This window comes from Chenopodium album, chromosome 20 (genome assembly GCF_948465745.1).
Source record: "Chenopodium album chromosome 20, dcCheAlbu1.1, whole genome shotgun sequence".
Lineage (NCBI taxonomy): Eukaryota > Viridiplantae > Streptophyta > Magnoliopsida > Caryophyllales > Amaranthaceae > Chenopodium > Chenopodium album.
In genome coordinates, this window is record NC_137853.1 from 14,558,231 (window position 1) to 14,580,565 (window position 22,335).

The 22,335-nt window shown below is 33.6% G+C and overlaps 1 protein-coding gene and 1 long non-coding RNA gene across 2 annotated transcripts; both read right to left on the minus strand.

Annotated features, from left to right (window-relative positions):
* Positions 1–677: 677 nt before the first annotated feature.
* LOC145598411 (mediator of RNA polymerase II transcription subunit 27-like) lies at positions 678–12,378 on the minus strand. The gene is made up of 7 exons (XM_081654757.1): positions 11,784–12,378; positions 10,342–10,507; positions 3,701–4,142; positions 1,775–1,834; positions 1,622–1,690; positions 1,475–1,518; positions 678–1,399 (listed from the first exon to the last, which is right to left on the minus strand). The coding sequence occupies exons 1-7, from the start codon at positions 12,145–12,147 to the stop codon at positions 1,228–1,230; spliced, it is 1,317 nt and encodes a 438-aa protein (XP_081510883.1). The 5' UTR covers positions 12,148–12,378; the 3' UTR covers positions 678–1,227.
* Positions 12,379–15,746: 3,368 nt separating this feature from the next.
* LOC145598810 (uncharacterized) lies at positions 15,747–21,772 on the minus strand. Its single transcript, XR_014103623.1, has 3 exons — positions 21,006–21,772; positions 17,724–17,780; positions 15,747–16,472 (listed from the first exon to the last, which is right to left on the minus strand). It is a non-coding gene; the product is annotated as an uncharacterized LOC145598810 (long non-coding RNA).
* Positions 21,773–22,335: the final 563 nt, after the last annotated feature.

Genomic DNA, 22,335 nt, shown 5'->3' on the forward strand with positions numbered 1-22,335 from the left:
TCACTTTTATTTAAATAATTTTTAATAATTTTTACTTCTATTTATATCCTATGTTTGTGCAACCAATTTTAAACATTTTCCCACAAACCTTATCAATTAAGTAAAAAGTCATAAAATTTATGTAATAGTTTTATACTACTTCCCCCCACCCCTTTTTTTTTTTTTTTTTTTTTTTTTTTTTTTTTTTTTTTTGGAACATGTTATTTGTAGTACTTTCAACTTGTAAGATAGAATTTTTAATTACTACTCTCTCCGTTTTTAAATACTTGCTCTATTTTCCTTTTGTGGCCGTTTTTAAATACGTGTTCCATTTTCTTATTTAAAAAACTTTTATAATAATTAATTCATTTCTCTCAACTAGAAGGACCCAATTTTATTGCTTTTATATTCACTCTCCTTTAATTTATCTTACACTAATCCCACTACCTCTATTTTTTTTTCTCCAATTTTTCCTAAAACTCTGCGCATGAAGAAATGAAACAAGTATTTAAAAACGAATAGAACATTTGGTTGTAGTATGAATTTTTTGTGTCCTATTTTTAAATTAAAATCTATTTGTTAAAATATATATATATATTTTTTTTTTATATATATATAATTTTTGGATTGAATTATGAACAGAATTTGGAATAAAAATTTGTACTTTCACAAGTGATTAATAATTGATGGTGACTCACCATCTCAAAAATTCTGGTTCCGCCCCAAAGAACATTATAAATATTTCTATTCTATAAAGGCCCAGTATGAGGCCATACTCCTCGTAAATAAGAGGGCTTTTGAGAGATTTACACAAAAAGTGTTGTCTGAGTTTGAGATCAACTGAAGAAAAAAGAGAGAGAGAGAGAGATAACAAGGTTTTAAGCCGTACAGAGTAGTCCATTGAAGGTGCTAAAACTGAGGCAATACTACAGCGAGGTGCACACGAAAATAAATACAAAAAGATACACTTGAAAAAAAAATGATTAGCGCACGAGCCAATAAATCTATAGAATTTCCAGAAAACTAGCTATACTTCTTTCGGTAGCAACATCTATTATCATGTGTAGCACATTCTCTGCGTCCTGCATTTGAATCTTTAAAGCTGTAGCCTTCACCTCTTTTGTACAATAGCTCAATAACAGTCAATCACCCTTCTACAACGGTTAAACTATGTTACTTTCTCCAGAGAGTTGCTTCAGGAAAACTTTCATACCAGTCTTTTAAGTACATTAGAATATAACTGGAACACTACACATCTGGTGGGGAGCAGCTAACATGATACGCTTGCCCAGTGTTTGAAGTCTGATCCTTTAGCAGACCTGATGCCGCCTTAGCAGCAAGCAGGTTTTGGTAGGGACGATGTACAGGAGGCAATAACAATGCTGATTGTCTATCTATTGAGATGATCCTTTCACATTTGCTATGTAGACAAACAATAACAAAGGTCAGACAAAGCAAAGAGAGAAAATAAACCTGTTTTTGTTCACATTATCACCTGCATGCTTGTGTAAATAGGTTCTGATAACCGCTGATCCAATGCTTCAAAAGCACATATCATAATCAGTAAAACTACGTAAAGCCTTAAATTGGACAAAGGATGCTTATAGACATTACATTGTATCAAGTAATAAATGAATCATACCAGAAGAAGATACAGAGCCATCTCAGATTTATTTCCAAGGAAATGTTGTAGAGCTACATTAGAAAATTCCTGCAAACGGGGGTAGAAATTTTTTTAACAAAATAAACGTTCACATAATAGCATTGTGAATTCTGTAGACAAAAAAAAAATTACCGTTATATGCCTATAAGCATTATAAAGCGATGAACCTCTTGCATGTACGTGGCTCCCTCCCTGCAAATGAGAAAGCAGTAGCACTCTGAGAATCTCAATATATAGTCTAAAAGTGCAAATGATTGAATACAATAGCAACAAATCAACACAGCGTAGAACTCAATTTAAGCACCAGTTACCGGGAATCAAAAGTTCAAGAAAATTGTCAATAAGGTCTCAAATTTAGGAATAAAAAATTCACCTTTCTCTAACAGTAAACATAACATTTGTTGGCAAACTGCTATTGACATCATTTATCATTGCATATGATTTCCTGAACCTAAGAGGCTCTATTTATAGCTCCATCTAGCATTAACTATCCCAATTCTTATGTAACTTAACTTGCCACATGACTACAGTAACAAATCCAAAGCCTTATTTCCATATGAATGGGGTTGGCAGCATAAATCAAGAATCTATCCAGTACAAGAACATCTTCTTCCATTTACTTCTATCTAGTACTACATACTCTTGCAAACACTTTATTAATGGTGTTTCCGTCAAGTAACGATCCTCCCTCAATCCAAGTCACCTTTGGCCTCCCTCGATTTCTTTTGAAATCTCCATTAACCCTCCACCTTCCTTACCAGTGCATCCTAAGGTTGACATCTCACATGCCCAAACCAGCATATGTGACAATCAATTACAGACAGGACAGAGTGATAGCTTTCCAAAGTAGTACCATATGCTTTATCAGGGATTATTATAATTATTCAACACCACCCAAAGATCACTATACCAAAGATTTTGTAAAGCACAAGTAATTCAGAAGGGCAGGAAATACTGAAAAAAAAGAAAAAAAAATCACAAACAGCAATTGCGTAAATCTTTAAGCCCACCAAAGGGGGGAGGGGGGAGAATCATAATAATATTAAGAACGAGCCGTAACCCAGCTTGCACGGCCATGTGGTCTTAAACATTAAATGCATAAGAAAATTTTTACAACTGTATGTCCTATTCCCTATAGTTTCTTCAGCATTCACTCCATATACAGTACGGAAGAGTATAACACAAGTAGAAAAGACATGCTCAGCATTGTATCAGCACACAGCAGGCAAAATTACAAGCAAAATAAGTGAACATCATTTTTAAGCTCTCAGAGTGTCTATATGTTATTTCACCTGCCACATGAGGATCCCACTACTTGACATTTGCAACTATACCAAGTCATTTAATTATTATCCACACAGCTACAATGAGAGTTGATGTGATGGTTATTATTAGCAGTATTCAAGAAACCTTTCCTTAGTAACTCACTAATCTCAAATATTTTTCTAATGCAGGCTTAGTATGCAACCAAGACTAGCACTCAAAATAATAAAACAGGCTCCATCTAATTATTGAATCAATAATCATGACCCTGAGATAAGATAATCTTGTAATCATGAGTTGTACATACTAGACAATTAAGATGCTACATATACAGTTCCTTGTACACTGCTTTTTAAAAGGCATATTCTTGGTTGCAAGACGATATTCGTCTGGAAATTACCATACGAAAGGACTTGCATTTTTGGAAGAATTGAACAGAACAAGCATCTGTTTTGATGAAAGAAGCTTTTCAGATTAAACTACCTTTCATAATATGTTTATTTGCAAAACACTGTGGTCACTGTCTATGACCATGCTCCTAATAAAGGCAACTTTCTCAATCAATCTGCCTAACTTCAGCCACTTATAACTATATGGAAAATAATATCCTTCATACAAAGTTGATATGTTTCACATGTAAACCTTCATTTTTTTAAGCTTTGTTAAACATATAATTTTTTAAGAAAATCATTTAGCAAGAATATACAACTAAATCTACATGTGTGTCACTTCCATATTTGTGCAAGACCATATGATCAAGTATAAATTTAAATATTCCATAGCAAAGCTGACTACCTCATCCGGTGAAAAGAAGGCAACTGCATCAGGATATGTAGAACCAACAGGGTGAAGGGACACGACAGCTCTAAAGACAGAAGGAATAAACAATTCAACCACAGCAACTTTATCTGAGGAGACATGTGGAGATTCAGGTCTTAAACTACTTGGACCATGGTAGGCTTGTGCCATTGACGTATTGAAGGCATCCTCATTGGCTGACACAGGAAGTGAAATAGCTCGCTTCAACCATTCTAACCTTTCATAAGTGTAAATCTTCATGTCCGGCACTTCTTTCTCCAGACTTTCTAAAGTATCAGTTAGTGTCCTGTAATTACTAGTTTCTTCTGGGTTCTCGACCAATGATTCTTGTGAAGCACATTGTTTCTTTGAAGATGATTCACAGTCAAGATGAGGAAAAAATCTCCGCTTTTGATCTGCAAAGGACTTTAGGGCTAGTCTGCAATTCGTAGAAGAATAACTCATAATTCAGTAGGATTAACAAGTATTAGACTAAACATTATCTTGATGCAACTAACTCCATTAGCAAGATAATAAGCAAAACCAAAAACCATGTTTAAAATAGGCACCATTTTGATATAACATTGTGCAATTAAAGTACATAATGCTAGAAATATGAGTGATGGAAAAATTATTGGTGCACGGTAGAGATATTGGTTCATGTACGAGACACTAAGGCCCCGTTCTCTTCACCTTAATTTTGCTGAACTGAAATAATTTTTACTGAATTGAAATAATATTTGCTGAACTTAAATTATTTTTACTGAACTGGAATTGATTTTGCTGGACTGAAATTATTTTTGCTGAAGTGAAATTATTTTCACTAATATTCTATTATAATTCTTCTTTTAGAAAACTGAATTTAACTGAACTGAACTTATTTTTACAGAACTGAAATTATTTTTACTGAAGTGAAATTAACTTTACTGAACTAAACTTATTTTTACTAAACCGAAATTATATTTACTTAATATTATTTTTTTAAGGTGAAGAGAACAGGGCCTAAAAGAGATGAATGACAGAAAAATCATTAGGATTAGTTAGAAATATTATGATCGAAAAAACACGGTGAGAATGTCATGGCCACATAGGACTTACGCCTAGATAAGAACTTATAAGCTCCCTTTAGACTATATAAAATGGTACATATTGATAATTTCCATCACCTAAACATACAAATAACAAGATAGATATAAGTTCCCTTTGTAGTAATATATGCAATTTAATAGACAATTAAGTTAAATGTATAGAAACTACGGTCTAATGTACCTAACGCATTTCAGGGACATATACACAATATAATTAAAAGTATGGATCCAAAACAATGCATCACAATTATTAGCTCAAGTAAAAGCATCACACCCTCCAACACTCCCTCTAAGAGTTTTATAAGTAGAAAACACTCCATTCTTCAAGATTAATTTTCTATTCCTACTTTGAATTTACCCTTGCTAATACTTAATCACAATCAATTTGTTCTTTTTTTTCCGTTTTGTATATCGACATTTATTATATGATGATCTTGATGGGATGTGGATGTAGAACTCTCTCTAACCTCATTGTTGAAACAATCACTCCATGAAATTAAAATTTCTTCTTAGTATAAAGATTTTTTATTTTTGCTGGTCCTTGGATCTCTAGCTAGACATGTAGAGTTTCTCATTTGCCTAATTTTATAGGTTAACTTGTATTTCATTGACAATTAAACACACACACAGGCCCAATTTGGTTCAAATTTATTTTGACTTTCTAAGAGCTCATAATATGAAGTGTAATCTAATACTTCATTCTTAAAAGTTTGATTCTCTTGGTTTATCATGGTCTCCATTGCACATCTTTGACCATTAAATATCTTTGACTATGTATATGTGAAAATTATGAAAATGAAGATTTACATTAAGGGTTAGGCTCATCATGGGGCATTCTTAATTGTGTACCCCTTTTTTCGATAACATGAGTCCTAACAAATCTACAACATTCCTTGTTGCCAAAATCCAATTATAACACTAAGTAAAACATGTAAGATTTGAAGAAAGCTGATTGAACCATGTTGTCTTACTACTTAACTAACCACTAATCTTTCATACCCATGAAAGCCATGCACACTATTTATATTTAAGCTACAACATCTTTCCAATGTCAGTAATGCCATCAAAAGAGGGACATAGCTATGTGCAACCTAGTCATAATGATGTTTCCATTAGGCACTAGCCACACAATAGTCCCTCCAAAACAAAGAAAGGAATCAAAGTATGAGCCAAAAGATTAGGCATTTGGTTCAACCAAGAAGTTTGAAAAATTTCATCACTTTAATTCTTAACTAGATTAGACTCGTGCGGTGCACGGATTGCAAAAATTACTGAAATGAAATAGCTTATTCTATTATTATTTTCCCGTATATTTATTAATTAGATCATAAAAACATATCAATCATCATAAATTACATGAGCTGTAACAAAAAATGAAAACGAATGCCAATATGATCTAATCAAACCATATGCACACGAATTTATATACTCCGTGTAAGAGTTCGAAATACAAAATAAAAATACTTGTAATTTAAAGATCCTCGTTGAAGGACCAACTCAACTAAACACTTAACCTAATGATTGAGGTCCATATTTATGTTATTTTATACTCTATCAATTCTAATTTAAATAAATAGACCTTGGAAATACTAAACAATGATAACACTTACCGACAACATTAGTTCATTTTTGTATAACAAACATCCATATTAGTAAAATTGATATTAGTACATGAGTTCATACCTAGGTTGCTTGCACAATCCTTAGTATTATTAATTAAGAAAAAAAATAAAATAAATAAAAAATAAAAAAAAACACACACACACACACACAGAAATAACATTAAAAAAAAAAAATTATAGTTACCGATTATCTAAAAAGTTTAAGTTCAATATCAAATTTTATCAACAAAAAATTTTATTTATTTATTTATTGACACAGTCAAAAAGTTGAAATGAAAACAATAAAATAATACCAATTCCTTTCTTTCAAAAAAAAAAAAAAAAAAAAACCCATTTCTTTCAAAAAAAAAAAAACCCCATTTCTTTAAAAAAAAAAAAAACCAAAAATATATAGGACATCATAAGTGCATTTAGTGGGAAATTTTTTTATGAAATAGCGATACATATACAATTTGGGGAGAAGATGATGTCAGCAACTTTCTATTTTAGTAATAGTTAATAGATGCAATGTTAGTTTATTGGTCCATGTAGCAGCATTGCGTCTTGATTATCTTTTTGTTGGTAAGCATAATTAGTTTAACCGAAATTTGACTCTCAATCCATGGAGTTTTTGTATGCTACAAAAGCTCATTTTATAATGCTTTAAGATGATGTCTTTGAATTGAAATTTTATTGGCTATTGGTGTTTTAATTATGGGTCAAACTGCGGTGAATTAATGGATAATAAGCCAAGGTTTTGAATGGAAAAGTATATGTTTACCAGCAAGGACTTTGGAGAACCTTAGCACAGAATCTGCAGCAAGTAGTGGTCTCCTCATGTATGTAATTTATTCTTGGTTAGGACGTTAGGAGTTGTTTTAGAATATTTCTAATTTATCTATTCCCTTTGCATAAAATATTAAGTAAATATAATATCTATTCAATAAAAATAAGTTCATTTCAGTAAAAATAAGTTCATTTCGGTAAAAATAAGTTCATTTCAGTAAAAATAAGTTCAGTTCGGTACAAGTTAAGTTCAATTCAATAAATTTGATTCCAATTCGGTAAAAATTAGTAACTTTAAAGAAAAAATTTAATAGAAAATCAATAAAAATAGTTTCAGTTCAACAAAAATAATTTCAGTTCAGTAAAATTGATTAATTTCATGATGCTTTAAGATGATGTTTTTGAATTATAATTTTGTGGGCTATTGGGTTTATAATTGTGGGTCAAACTGTGATGAATTATGGGTAATAAGCCAAGGTTTTGAATGGCATGAGTTTTTGTGTTGTACTATAGGATTAGCTGCCAGCAAGTAATTTTCTCCTCATGTATGTACCTTATTTTTGGTTAGGACTTTAGGATTTGGTTTAGATTAGTTCTAATTTATCTATTCCCTTTGCATGTACTACTTAGTTGTAATTCCATACAAGTCCTTTATAATCAGTTTCTGATTTACCACGCAGTATAAAAGAAATTAAAATAAATAAATAAATAAATAAATAAAATTAAATAGATGAAGAATAAAAAAATAAAAAAATCCTAGGTCTTTTTACACGCAAAACACAAACATTCACAAATATAGTTCTATTTCCTTGAAACCTAAAATTCACTCTTTTTTCCTAAAACTTTGAAAGACCAACCTTCATTAGAAGTGTAAATTTCCTCAATAGAGTTAAGATAATGTGGACTCTTGAAAACATACACTTCCTCCATTATTTATCTATTGCAACATTTGGTTTTTTACAATATTCACACACATTTAGATATATACTTTCAAAATATCAACTTATTTTAATTTTTGCTAAATGGTATTTTTAGATAATAAGGTATAAGTTGTGCATTAGCAAGCTTTAAACTCGATATGACGCAAATAAAAAAGAAAGGGACAGAAGAAATATAAGATATACTACAATACATCATAAAGCTCTACCAACTACACCCTTTGATCTACAAAATTAAGTAAGAATCTAACCTGGCCATTAAAATAATGCAATCACCTAACTCTGACTTTGACTCCCAACAGTTAATTCTTTAGCAATGTAAAACTAACCAGTCTATCGATAAAATCAGATTATAGCATTTATAGAGAAGACTCAATAGAAAGATCAGGGAGATGTCTGAAATTTATCACCTAAGACAAGGACTAATAAGTTCATATCAATCAATCAAAGCCTTAATCCCATAAATGGGGTCAGCTAACATGAATAAGATAAAAGGGCTAATAAGTTTCATATAAGATAAGATAAGAATTGAGAAGTTCAAATAAGATAAGATGTGGCTTAATAAATTCCAATAAGGTTTGATATGGTCCAATAAGATAAGATAAGCGTCTATAAGTTGAGGGCTAATAAGTTTAGATAAATTAAGATAAGAGCAAATAAGGTCTAAGACTAGAAAAATAGGATAAGATAAGAGAAAATCATGTAAAAAAACACTACTTGAGTCCCTTGTTAATCCTAAGGGTCCTACATGATGGCTATTGTGAAATAATACTTCCTTTGTATCTTTATACTTGCAACACTTCTAATTTCACGGTTGTCAATGCATAACTCCAATATTTTAATATCTTTAATTCAATATTATAATATCTTGACAAAGGAAAAACTAAGGTGGAAGCTAACAAGATCAAACATACTACCTCTGTTAATTTTTATGTGCAACTTTGGGGTATTATTTGTGAGATATAGAATATTCCAAAGTTGCACATAAAAATTAACGGAGGTAGCATATATATTTATCCATAACAACAATTATGAAAGATAGTCAAAGTAGAGTATGCATGTTGCAAGTAAAAAGCGAGCAGTTAATCAATTTATGCTATAATGAATTAAAATTTAAACAAGATACCAATCAACTCATTCCCAAGGAGATACAAACCCCCCACCCCCCCCCCCCCCCAACCCACCACCACCACCACCGTTTTCCCGACTCATATCTTCAATGTCTTAACTCTTAAATCACAAGTTTAGATTTCAATATTTTAGTCACAATATTCACTAAAATATCACGTTAAGTTGGAAATGAAATCTAATACAACGAATAAGTCAGCTAAACAAACCAAGATTGTATCTCATGTACTCTTGCCAACCGTAATCCTTCCCTTCCATCCCCTTTTGTCCAATGTTATATGCTTTTGTAAAATCCAGCTTCCTAAGGTCCTTAACTCCTATCCAAGTTATATACCGGCATGATCTTCCTTTGCCTCTTGTAAGCACCCCTTTACACAACCCTCTACTTTCTTTACAAGTGTGTCTTCTAATCTCACCTTATCATATCGAAACCAATGCAATCGATTCTCCTTTATCCTCTATGTTCATAAATCTACTTCATTTCTAACTCTATCCTTTAAGGGGCTCCCATACATCCATCTAAACATACGCACACCTTAACTACAATCAACTTCCTAATGTGATCTTTCTTACCTAAGTCGCCCTATAAAATATCCCCTTTGACTTCAAGGTATGCTCTTGTCTTCATGCTCTCTATATGATCTAATCATGTGGGTTACATCTTTGTTAATAAATCCACTCTTCAAAAACTTGCTTGTGAAAGCCTTCTTACCATCTAACATCACTATATGTCTATCCCTACTTGACTTCCTCATAAGGCTAAAACTACGTTTCATTCACTCACTCTTGTGCCACCTTTGTCTAAACCCCCAACATTTTAAGTTTTGCCTCCGTTGCTCCAATTTGGAATTAAAAGTTTAAAACCAACTCTAGTCTCCTGCAGCAATACAATAGCATTGGCAAACAGAATATACCAAGGTATCTCAACTTGGATTCTAAGACATAAAATCTTATGCAACCAAAAATTGCTCAAAACGGTGGTTATGAGATTAAAAAAATAAAAGCCTTAAATAAAAGGAGAAAGAAAGAATGAGATGTGAAAAGAGATAAGGCATTATCTACCATAATTTTCTAGGTAACTTAAATCCTTATCTCACCTAGTCCTGTCAACTGCAGATGCACCTGCCTGGCCAGCAAGCTGCCTCTTCCAGGCATATGCAACAACAGCACCATCTGGACAAACTAAAGGCATGTGCAATCCCCAAGAGTTGCTTCGTGATCTGAGCGCATCATTGAGGACCCCGGAAGATTCAAGCTGCCTTCCTAATATGAACAAAAGAAATCAGCAGAATATAAGAACAAATCATATTGTTTATAAAAAGCAGTCTCTCAAAAATATATACTCTCAAGTATTTGACCTTCTTGGTGTCTATCTAATAGACTTCTTTACAACTTGTGAAGTAAAGATAAATATACATAGATACAGTTTCGCAAACTGAAATAACAAGTTTGGTTCAAATAATAGTTGTCTCTATAATAGTTGTCTTAATACTTAAGCCATCTTAACACCAACTTTCCCAATGCCTCCAATGCATCATCAATCTCGTCTTTATCATTTTAAAGTTTTCATCAATTGGCTAATAGTGAAAATCTAAAGACACATCTTTAATTTGTAATATTGGCAAACTAACACAAACTAATCCGGGAAAAAAACTAAATCTTAAAGCTTAAACCTATTTTCCCTAACAAAAAGCCTTTTTATTATACCAATAACGGAAAGTTGCGAGACTTAATAATTCACTACACATCAAAACCAACCAAAATCCCCTCTCAACCGTTAATGCAACTACTTACATCATATTAAAGCTAAGAGTATTTAAGTTACAAAGACAAGTGTTTTGTTCGCAAAGTGGTATAGGTTTGGAATCAGAAATAGGGTTAAGGTGGTATCGGGTTGGAACTTGATACTTAATACCGTGTGTTCGGTTCAATTCTGGAATGGAATATCATCCCTTACTTTCATGTATTTGATACCTAAGGGAATGGAGTAAGTCAAACCCACCTCCCCCCAAAGGTTTCTACACCCCATACCTCATGGGTTTGAGTTATGGGTTTTAAAATCATGTTTTTGACAACCAAACACATGATATGGGTTTTGGTCATTCTAAACCCATACCTCATACCAATAATCCGTGAACCAAACGCCCCCTTAGTCATATCCACAAGCTTGCACTATGAATCTTTCTAGTGTTTCTGCATAGCAACTAGGCTATGTGATCTATACAATGGGCTCCGGCTCGCTCACAAGTATAATTGAAACAGAATATAATCGTAAAGAACTTAACACTCAAAAAAATAGTACTACGTAGTACGAGTTACTTACATGATACTGTACTAGTTTAAACATCATAATTTTATTTTTTCTCTCTATCAAAAATTTGAACTTTATTAAATAACACAGACCTAAATGCAGTACAAAAACCCTAAATGTAAATCATCAATATAATTTCAATTCTTTAATCAACCCTAAATTAATCAAAGAAATAAAATCAAAACAATAAAGTAAACCTTAGTGAAGAAAGGAGAATGGAGAACGAACCGATATTGCGAAGATCCTGGAGGTGAATTCGCATGGCAGACTCTTCTTTGACGATGAAATTGGCGGTTTTTTGAGGCTGATAAGATTCAGCTAACACAAACAATGCCTCAAGTAGGCGATCAGCGCCGATCCTAATGTCGGCGATACGGCGAGAGGCTTGCCCCAATCTATCCATTGCCATTGCTACCTGCTTTGGCGGTGCATCTTCGCTTGTTTCCACCGGTTGTTGTGGTTGCTGCGGTTGCTGTTGTTGCGGTTGTTGCTGCTGCTGTTGTTGCTGCTGCTGTTGTTGTTGTTGCAGCGATTGTTGCTGCGAATATTGCTGTAATTGCTGCTGCTGGTGTAGCTGCGGGTGCTGCAACATTTTTAGTCTTCTCAGATGGCGAAGTGGGAGGGAGCAAGGAAGTGAAGTTATGCAACAATTTCAAACTTTGGGGGTTTGAACTTCTAATGAGAGTTTAAGTGAGGGTTGTGAAATAAGTGAGGGTTAATTTGGGTGATTTCTCCCAGCAACTTCTATTTCATGAGATTCGAGTGCCATCACTTACGGGGCATTTGGATCGAGGGAATGGGAGTTTGGGGATTAAAAGGTCGGAATGAGATTGGGAATTAATTGATAGAAATTCATGAAAATATGTCAATCTTTTGGAGAGTGATTGGGAAATATATAAGGAATAAATAACAATTTTACAAATATATCCTTACTAATATTATTGCGTAGTATTTCATTCTTTTCATTAATGACAAAAATGTCATTTTTTTCTCTATTCTCATTTTCATCCATTTATTACCTACCCGTAATAAAATGGTGAGGATTCACCCATAAATAATCTCATTTCCAAACCCCTTTTTATTCTCATTCCCACCAACCAAACAAGACTTATATTTAAATTGGGATTAAAACTCCCAATCCCACCCTCAATTCCCACTTATCAAACACTCCTTAAAGGGAAAAAATGTATCCTCAAAACAGAACTTGTCAAAGTCAAAAAAGGGTTTCTTTGATAAGCAAAAATATGCACAAAAAATTTCTTTCCCCTTAAGGAAATTGATATTAACGACTTGTTTAGTTCACCTTATTTTTACTTATCTAGTCTGATCTGATCTGATATGATCTGATTTGAATGTCTGATTAGGCTAAACTTTGACCATAAATATATGATAATCTATATGGAAAAATTATATCAAGTGGGTCTTGTTAGATTCGTAATAATGTGTATTTTATTAATCTGTGATTTAAAAAAAAAAAGAAAATTCATCACGAAATTAAAGATATTTAGTGATTAAAAGATTGTACATAAAACGATAATCTGATCTGAACTTATTTTTTCTGACCTAATCTGATCTGAACTTATTTTTCTGATCTAGTCTGAACTTATTTTTCCTTATCTGATCTGAACCTATTTTTTCTAAAAGAAGTAAAAATAAGGTGAATTAAACAAGGCCCAATTCACAAGATTCTCATGGTCAACTCTCCTCCTTCTTTACGCAAGGAAAAGAAAATTCCTCATTTTGTTTTCAAGCCAACCTAGAAGCTTTAGACCAAGCCACCTCTATTATTGGCTACACTCGTGTGGATGCTATAGGGTTTAGTGGTGGGATTTGGGTTTACCAGAAACCGGCATATGTCACAATTGAACCTATCATCTGAAGGAGTTATGTCTTCGTCGTGTGCAATTACTAGATATATAATTGGATCAAATTATGGAGATAATTAAGTCCGGACATTTGGGTCGTCGTTTTGCCATAGCTAGAGGTACTTACGATCTTTGGACTAGTAAAATAGGCCAAAGCCCAATTGGACGGATCCTATAAGGTCACACAAAGGGGCTAGATCGAGCATTAGAGGACGAGGCCCATCATGGGCCTCATCACTCTAGGTGGTCGGCCATATGGGGCTTTGAGAGGCTATTGGGCTTCATGCCCTAGTCTAATTATAATAAGATTATAAATAGACTAGGTGCCTAGGTTTGCAAGTAAGAAGTTTACTGATCATTTTAGATCAAACCCTAATTAGCAAACACGAAACCAACCCCCTCTCATACTCCCTCTCTCACGTCACTCTCCTCCTCTCGGCGCTGGTGGTGTCTCGTGGTGGTGGTGGTTCGTGCGGTGGTCGCTTGTCCGAAAAGGTGGTGATCGCGGTTTTCCTCAATCACTCGACCAATCTAGTATTGGTGGACGGCTCGTTCGAATCTCGTGGACTAAGTAGAGGAGCAACACTTGGGGCTCTATTCTCTCCCTGATTTGCCTGTCGAATAGCTTCGTGGAATTCACGCTTCAAAGGTATGATTATGTGTCTTGTGTGTTATGCATGCGATCCTTGGATTAGGTACTTTATTGAATATGATTCATATATGTTATTTCCGCTGCGTAGTACCTATAAACTCCTACATCATCCACCATAATCAACATATCATTATGAATATAACTAGAGTGGGAGCTATTCTTTGGTACTTCACTGATGTATATGCAAGTCCCGATCCTGCTAAAAGACAAGAGCTTTGGGAGGAACTTAGGACTTTTGCGGCTTCTCATAATCTTCCTAGGCTTATTGCGGGAGATTTCAAAGACACTCGTTTCCCTTCGAAGAGGAATAGAAGATCGGCTTTAATTTATTCAATAATTGGATAAAGGAGATGGATTCACTTGAAGTTGAATTTTCAGGGGCTACTCATACATGGGCTAGAGGTTTAACCTTGAAAAATCGACGTAGTGGAAGACTTGTTAGAGCTCGTTGCAATAAAAATTGGGCTATGAGATTTGACAATGCCTCTATGTAACACCTCATAGTAGTGCACTTTGATCATTGTCCTCTCTTTATTTCTCCAATTGGTTTTGAGCCCCTCCAAGCTTTGCATCGTCCGTTTCTCTTTCAAGCTACATGGCTAACTCATGAAAACTTCTGAGAGTTCTTAAAGAAAAAATGGGATGCTCACAGTCCTACTCTCATGCCCGCACTTAGCAAACTCTCTTCTGATCTGCAGCTTTGGAATAGAACCGTTTTTGGAAATATCTTCCAACAAAAATGCACTTTCATTGCTAAATTTGGAGGTATTAAAAAATCCTTAGCCTTGAAGGTTGATAAGGGGTTAATTTAAGCTTGAATCTCGATCAAGATAAGAGCTTGATGAAATCCTTGATCATGAAGAAATGTTATGGTATCAAAAATCTAAAGTGGAGTGGCTCAAAAATGGGGATAGTAACACTACTTTCTTTCAATTGAGCACCATTGTCCATATGTGGAAGAACAAGATTGTGGCCATTAAAGATCATGAGGTTGTGTGGATTCAAGATAAAAATGATATCATATATCACATTGTGGATTTTTTTAGCATGTTGTTCACTAAAGAGGGAGAGCCGACCAGATTTGATGTCCCTCAGGACGTTCCAGAGCTGCTATCTCAAGATTGGAATGTTCTCGTGAAGCCTTACTCCAAATATGAAATTGATAAGGTAGTGAAAGAAATGGGAGCTTTAAAAGCCCCCGGTCCCGTTGGCTTTCTAGCTCTATTTTATAAGAAAAAATGGGATATTGTTGCTCCAAGTGTGTACAAGTCTATACTTTCGATTTTTGAAGGAAAGGGTATCCTAGAGAATTTCAATGATACCTTCATTGCTTTTCTCCCTAAGGTTGACCAACCCAAATTGGCTTCTCAATTTAAGCCAATTGGACTTTGCCACGTTGCTTATAATATTGTCACTAAGGTGATAATCAATCAATTGAAACCAATGTTGCCAAATTTGATCTCGAATACTCAAGCAAGCTTCAGTCCGGGAAGACAAATCACTGATATTATTGTTAATATGCAAGAAATGCTTCACACCCTTGGCTAAGTGACTACTCACAAATCATGTTAAAAACAATATCAATCATCAAATCAATAAGCATCAACATGATTAATAAGCAAAGAAAGAGAATCAAAATAAGCAAACAAAATAAAATGCAAAGGTAAAGAGAGAGTAAGAAATTGCTCATTAATTGAAGTTGAAGATCTACAAAGGTTGAACAAGTTCCTTCTTCAAAATCCAAGCTCGTCAATGGAGAAATCCACACTTCTCTCTCTAACAAAAGTAAACTAAGGGTGTTTCTCTTTCTACAAATAGTCTAGTACAAAGAAAAACGTCCTCCCCAAGAAGGAAAAATCAAGGGGTTTAAATAACAAAATAAAACAAAGAGGGACGGAGGAGGTGGTGCGTGCGCGCAACAACTCCCGTGCGCACGCATAGAGGAGTCTGCACGCACGCACAGGAGTGTAACACCCTAGAAATTCCTTTCCTTTAAAATACACTCTACTCTTTTTAAAATACAATTTAGGAATATCTAAGACATTATCGCCACCGTGAAAACGGCTAAGGCAATTATCAAAGACACACGGCGGAAGACTTAACTCAAAACCATTCAAAAACGAGTCAACTTAAAAGTCAACCAAACGAAAGTAAAGATTAAAACCAAAGTCAAACGAAGTCAAATAAAATCAACCTACAACTTGGAACCATTGAAGGCCCTTATCAAAACCAATTAAATTATGAAAACCTTTGCGTTAGTCTCATAAGCATAACATAATATAATATTTGAATGCAATAAACCACATCTCAACTAATAGAAACTAGCATGATTCGCTCTTCACTCATGCCCCGTCATGAATATGTTTCAACACCTGAAAAGATTATCTCCACTTGCCCCCACTACTCTCCATTAAAATGGATCATCGTAGGGCCAAGATAAAGACATAGCCAGACACAAACAACACACACAATCAGCAAAGCTGAGTACATAAGCGTATTTAAACACACTAACATGCAACTCCTAGCATCACACATACTTACCTCATTGCACCTGTTTACAAGCACACACAACAAACAACAAGACTCTTTAACTGGACACTAAATAATTTATTTAGCGTTGATTACGCATCGAATGGGTTTCCAACTAAACCAAACCTACCTCAATAAATTGAGGCCCACTGACACGGGAGCTAACCGTGCCAGCATCACCTATGCCACACCCATTGGTGGCGGAATTCCAGCGCATAATAATAATAATAATAATAATAATAATAATAATAATAATAATAATAATAATAATAATAATAATAATAATAATAATAATAATAATAATAATAATAATAATAATAATAATAATAATAATAATAATAATAATAATAATAATAATAATAATAATAATAATAATAATAATAATAAAAGGGAATATACAGCGTCCTGTACTCCATTAGAAGTTATGGTTAAATATAAAACCCCATAACTCCCCCCATATGTTCATACTCAAGGTATATACGTTCCAAGAGTTTTGGTGCGTAATCTCTTTCACTTTACGTTATTTACATATTATTAGACTTGATGATGACTCTCAAAGCATAACAATTCAATCATCAATAATAATTCAATCACTCAAACATACCAATTTAATTCTTGAATATTTAGTGACCACATAATATTTAATGTTGAACCCTTTTTAATTCTACCTCAGTGTCAAAGACACCTTAAACGCATAAAGCGCCAACAATCCTATCCCTCGGTGTTAAAAACACCTTAAGTGCACAAAGGCACCAACATACAATTTATTCCTTGTGTACATAAACACTTATATAGCTCCTTCCTCATGCTTAAAGCATCAATAAAAATTATATGAACCATACTAAAATTCCTTTTCAATAATCCAAACATAATTAAACAATTAGTTTGATTAAACATGCTCTCTATCATGCCATAAATAAATATGTAGTCCATATAATCATGCCAAAACATAATTTTCCAATCCATAAATCATCAAAAATAATTCATGCTTCACAATTCAATCACCAACACCAATAATTCACAATTCAATATATAAACCTTAGCATGATACTACTTGTAATTGATTGAAACCAAACCTAGCATGATTCTACATCATCAAATATGCTAAGTACGCGAACGTACCTCAATTAAGCTCATAAAGTGGCCGAAAATACTACAACAGTTCCCGAATCAAGTCTTCTACAATAAGAGACAATAATACTAAATTAATTACTCTTGTATACACAACTTTCAGCAACTTAAACTCACTTTAAACTATTTAGAATAATCTGAAAATTATTTAAAAACCCCTAATTAAACTCCTTTTTAATAGGTTATCACACCCTTTTATTAAAATCACAATTATACTACTTTAAATAAAATTCCAGCATTTTAAACTAATCAAAAACCCCTTTAAAACTTCATCAAAATATATTTTCATACTTAAATTATCCATAGAAAAATTAAATTATCTCTTACCCTTTAAATTCAAGGATAAAAATTAAAAAAAACTTCGTTAAAAATCAAAAACTGCCCGAAAATCATACTTAGATGCTGAATTTGGCCACGAGAGGGATTAAAACGTGAACCAAACGCTACTTTTTTGTCAAAATCGGCCCGAAAATCATACGTTGTTTCCACATGGAAAACACTACTTTTTTGTCAAAATCGGATGAGTTTAGAACCTGATCGGGATTAAAACGGGATTAATATTAACGAACGAGAATCTATAAATTAAAACACGAATTTATGTGTTCAAAATAATCTGGAATTAAGTTAAACTAATTAGTAGTTATAATCACCAAAATTTCCAAAATATCATTACTATAAAAGCCCTAAATCAATTGTTCATAAAAACCCTAAAAATCAAGTCTTTAATAATTTTAAAACCCTAACTTATAATTTTATGAAATCTGAAAATAAAACACTTTAATATTTAAAATTTACAATCTTTAATCATCAAAACATAATTATGATACTAATCAAACATACTTTGAATAATTAAAACCAAAACCCATAAATAAAATCATCAAAATAGCTAGAATGAAAAAAGGAGAGAAAAAGGAAGAAATTAAGACTAACCTTTTTGTGTGGGAAATTTTGGGGATCTAGTAGATATATATAGTGTAGGGTAATTAGTGTAGGTTTGGGCTTCATATAGTCATGGACTTTAAATGTTGAAATGGGTGGCCCAAAAGTAAAAATAGGGTGATTGGGTTCATAAGAAAGATGGGCTACATTTGGATTAAATACTTGTTGACCCAAATATAAATACTTGCTTTATCTATAATCCAATAATTAAAATAGTTTGACCCAAAATATATTTTATAATTAAATAAATAATTTATAAAATACATTAAAAATACGGGGTATTACAAGGAGGGTCTGCACGCACGCACCCCCTTGTGCTGTTGCTAGCACTCCCCTCTAGCCAAAGATGCACGACTGCTGGTGAGCTCGAGTACACTCTCATGCATCATGCTCGTACGATGGTGATGAACAAGGCAACTTCACTTTTGCGCACTCGGGACCATGGCATGTGATGATGGTGATGCACGAGAGCGCTAGCCATGAGTGGAAGTTTGCTCCTTGCCTTGAACTTTAGCCAACCAAACGACACAAGGCCATTTCTCGAGCATCCAAAACACTTGGAGATTCTTCCAAACTAGATTCTGAGCCTCGAACAACACCTACTTTGAGCCCCACTGTGATCATGCATTTAAGCATGGTGGTGTCCAAAGGGAAAGAAGCTGGAGCAAAAGAGTTGCCAACAAGTTTTAAAAACTTGTAAACCGTTCACGGGGGTGAAGGTTAATTACACCCATTCACAATCACAGAGATTGCTAATTCCATAGTGGTCCGAAACCATAACTGGATATTCAGGGATGATGGTACAAATCCAACCTAAAAGAGATTGGACTCGCTCAAAGCGACCTCTACTTTATTCTTATGATATTCATGTGCGCTTTTCAATCAATATACATCCACTAAAGTAATCCTAAGCATATTTAATCTACGTTGATTGATTATTAATACACAAATAAATAAATCTATTATTGGCGATCACTTGAATTAAAATCGTATTAAGCCTAAATCAAATTATTAATTATCTTATTAGGCGTGATTTCAAGTACAAATTCCCTTTAAAACTTGCAAAAAATGTGTAATCCCCCATATTTTTAGAATAAATTATTATATATTCATTTATTATTTAAATAAATATTTTATTTCGTTTTCATTAAATAAATTATTTTATGCATAATTTATTTGAACCATATTAAATTACTTCAAACAAAAATCCTCTTCCTAGCTACTAACTATGGTTTGACACTGTGTATAGCCCAATTTTAAGTGAATGAACTAATTTTTCACATAACCCGACATACTTAGTCCCAAGAATAAGTCATAACCTCATTAGGATTAGAATAAGGGCTTAAACACCTAAGCCCATACACTTTTATAAACCCCAAAACCCTCAAAATTTACCCCCTTATTCACGTTACTCTTCTTATGCTAATAATAATAATAATAATAATAATAATAATAATATTATAATAATAATAATAATAATTAATAATAATAATAATAATAATAATAATAATAATAATAATAATAATCACACTTTTACTATTCTTATTTGTTTTCGGTCTGGGATTTCTGCTCGAAAGGAGGTTAACGTTAGGTTGACTGAAGGGAACGACGGGGCTCTACGACCAGCAGATGTACTGCTTTATTCCTAGGATAGAGGCCTTGATGTATGTGTTGACTTGACAGGGTCTTCACCTTTGACACAATCGGGGTTGTCTGACTTCGTTCCTGGTCGTGTTGTGTCGGCGGCGGCTCAACGGAAGCGGGACAAGTATGGGGTGCGTTGCAGAGCTATTGGCTATGGTGTTCTTCCTTTCTCCTTTTCTACGTTGGAGGAATTAGAGAAGGATGCTATTGCATTGCTGAAGCGGGTACATGCGTTCGCTAATACTCAGGATATTGGTGCTCGTGCAGCTGCTCACATTTTCAGCAGGATCGGGTTTGCTATAGCTAGAGAGGTGGGGGCCCAGATTGTATTTCGGCTTCCCACCAATTTCTTGTAAATTGATTGACTTTGTAGGCTTTTTTTTTTATATTTTATAATAATAATAATAATTAACATTTAATAAAATAATAATAATAATACTAATAATAATAATAATAATAATAACAACAACAACAACAACGACAACGACAACGACGACTACAACAATAATAGTAATAATAATAACACCCATAATAACAAATCTAATATAAATTATTAAACTCATTTTTTTTCAAAAAAAAATAACATTATAATAATAACTTTTAAATAACAATAATATAACAACAATAATAAACACAAAATAATAATAATAATAAGTTTTTAAAAATAAAGCAAAAACCACCACCACCAACCATGCTATATTTAAACCAATCGCCGGCCAGATTTGATTTAAACCAATCGCTGGCGACCTTGCTTCGATTCGCCGACCAACCTTCCGCCTTCGATTCACCGCTAATCTACCTGATCAACATGTCTTCCCCTTACTCCAACATTGCAGCGCATTCACCCACGGTCGGCGACCACATCAATAGCCCGAAACGCCACCAACCTCTCTCCCCAGCCACGAAACCAGCCTATCTCCCTTTCCCCCACCTCTAATCGGTGAGGGGTGTCGCTTTCGGGGTGGAGGAAAGTGATGGGCTGATTTTGGGTTAGAGATCTTGGGATGGGCGTCGCCGGCGGTAAGGGGAAAGGGAGAAATGGGTCACCGGCGTGTTGGGGTGTAGGGTTGGTGGTCGACGGCAGACAGAGATGGTCGTCAGTGGTCTCCGGCTGCCAAAGGCATTGGCGGTGGTTGCAACAGGGTGGGGGCTAGTGGAGAGGGTGGATGAGTTTTTTTTTTTTGAATTTTTAAAATTATTTTCCAATTTTCATAAATGATTTTTATCAATTCAGAAAATCAATTAAATGATTTTTGGTATAAAAAAAAAAAAAAAAAAAAAATTAAGAGGGACCACTTTGATTATTTGTGGCTTAGATAGTGTACCATACTACCATGTAAGATGGCTTAAGGTGATCAAAAACTATTTGATCACCTTAGAATTTCATGGAGATTTACATGGTTGATGATTTATGTTACAAATCACCACTTTTTGCTATTTAAGTATGTAATCCTTTGTGCCTTTATTAGAAGCATTTCTTTTTCAACGCGTCACAAGTCTTATCCCCCAATTGCTTTATCATTAATATTATTGTTGTATTAATATGTTTTGAATTAATGCAGAGGAATGATTTACTAATATCAAGTAACTTTGATTATTTGAAATATATAACAAACTAATTACTTCAAATGACACTGATGAATAATAGGAATAATTAATGATGTTGAAGTTTTGTTAGCTATCACATCTATAATCTGAACTAATGGAATAAAGTGATTAGTTCAATCAACAAAAGATTAGAAATTTAGAATAGAGAATATTGCTAATTCAACATCAGAATTGTTTTGTGCAAAAAGTGCTCCAAAGTTCCAATGCAGGGGAAATTCATGTGAATAACTATAGCTTTGAGCCTTTGATCAACTTTTTCTCAATACCTCCCATTGTAGACCATTCAATCTCTTAAACTGCATAATCATCACCCCCCCCCCCCCCCCCCCTTTAATCATTAGTTTCACTGACATATTTACCAAAATATAACTTTGATTATTAGTATCTATAATCAAACTAATAAAATATAGCA

What these genes read in the sequence shown, in the direction of transcription:
- LOC145598411 (XM_081654757.1), bottom strand. Translation starts at nt 12,147, where the DNA reads ATGTTGCAGCACCCGCAGCTACACCAGCAGCAGCAATTACAGCAATAT. An exon ending in ATGCTTATAGGCATATAACG is followed by an intron (nt 1,691 to 1,774) that starts GTAATTTTTTTT and finishes CCCCGTTTGCAG; the next exon opens with GAATTTTCTAATGTAGCTCT. An exon ending in CTATTTACACAAGCATGCAG is followed by an intron (nt 1,400 to 1,474) that starts GTGATAATGTGA and finishes TTGTCTACATAG; the next exon opens with CAAATGTGAAAGGATCATCT.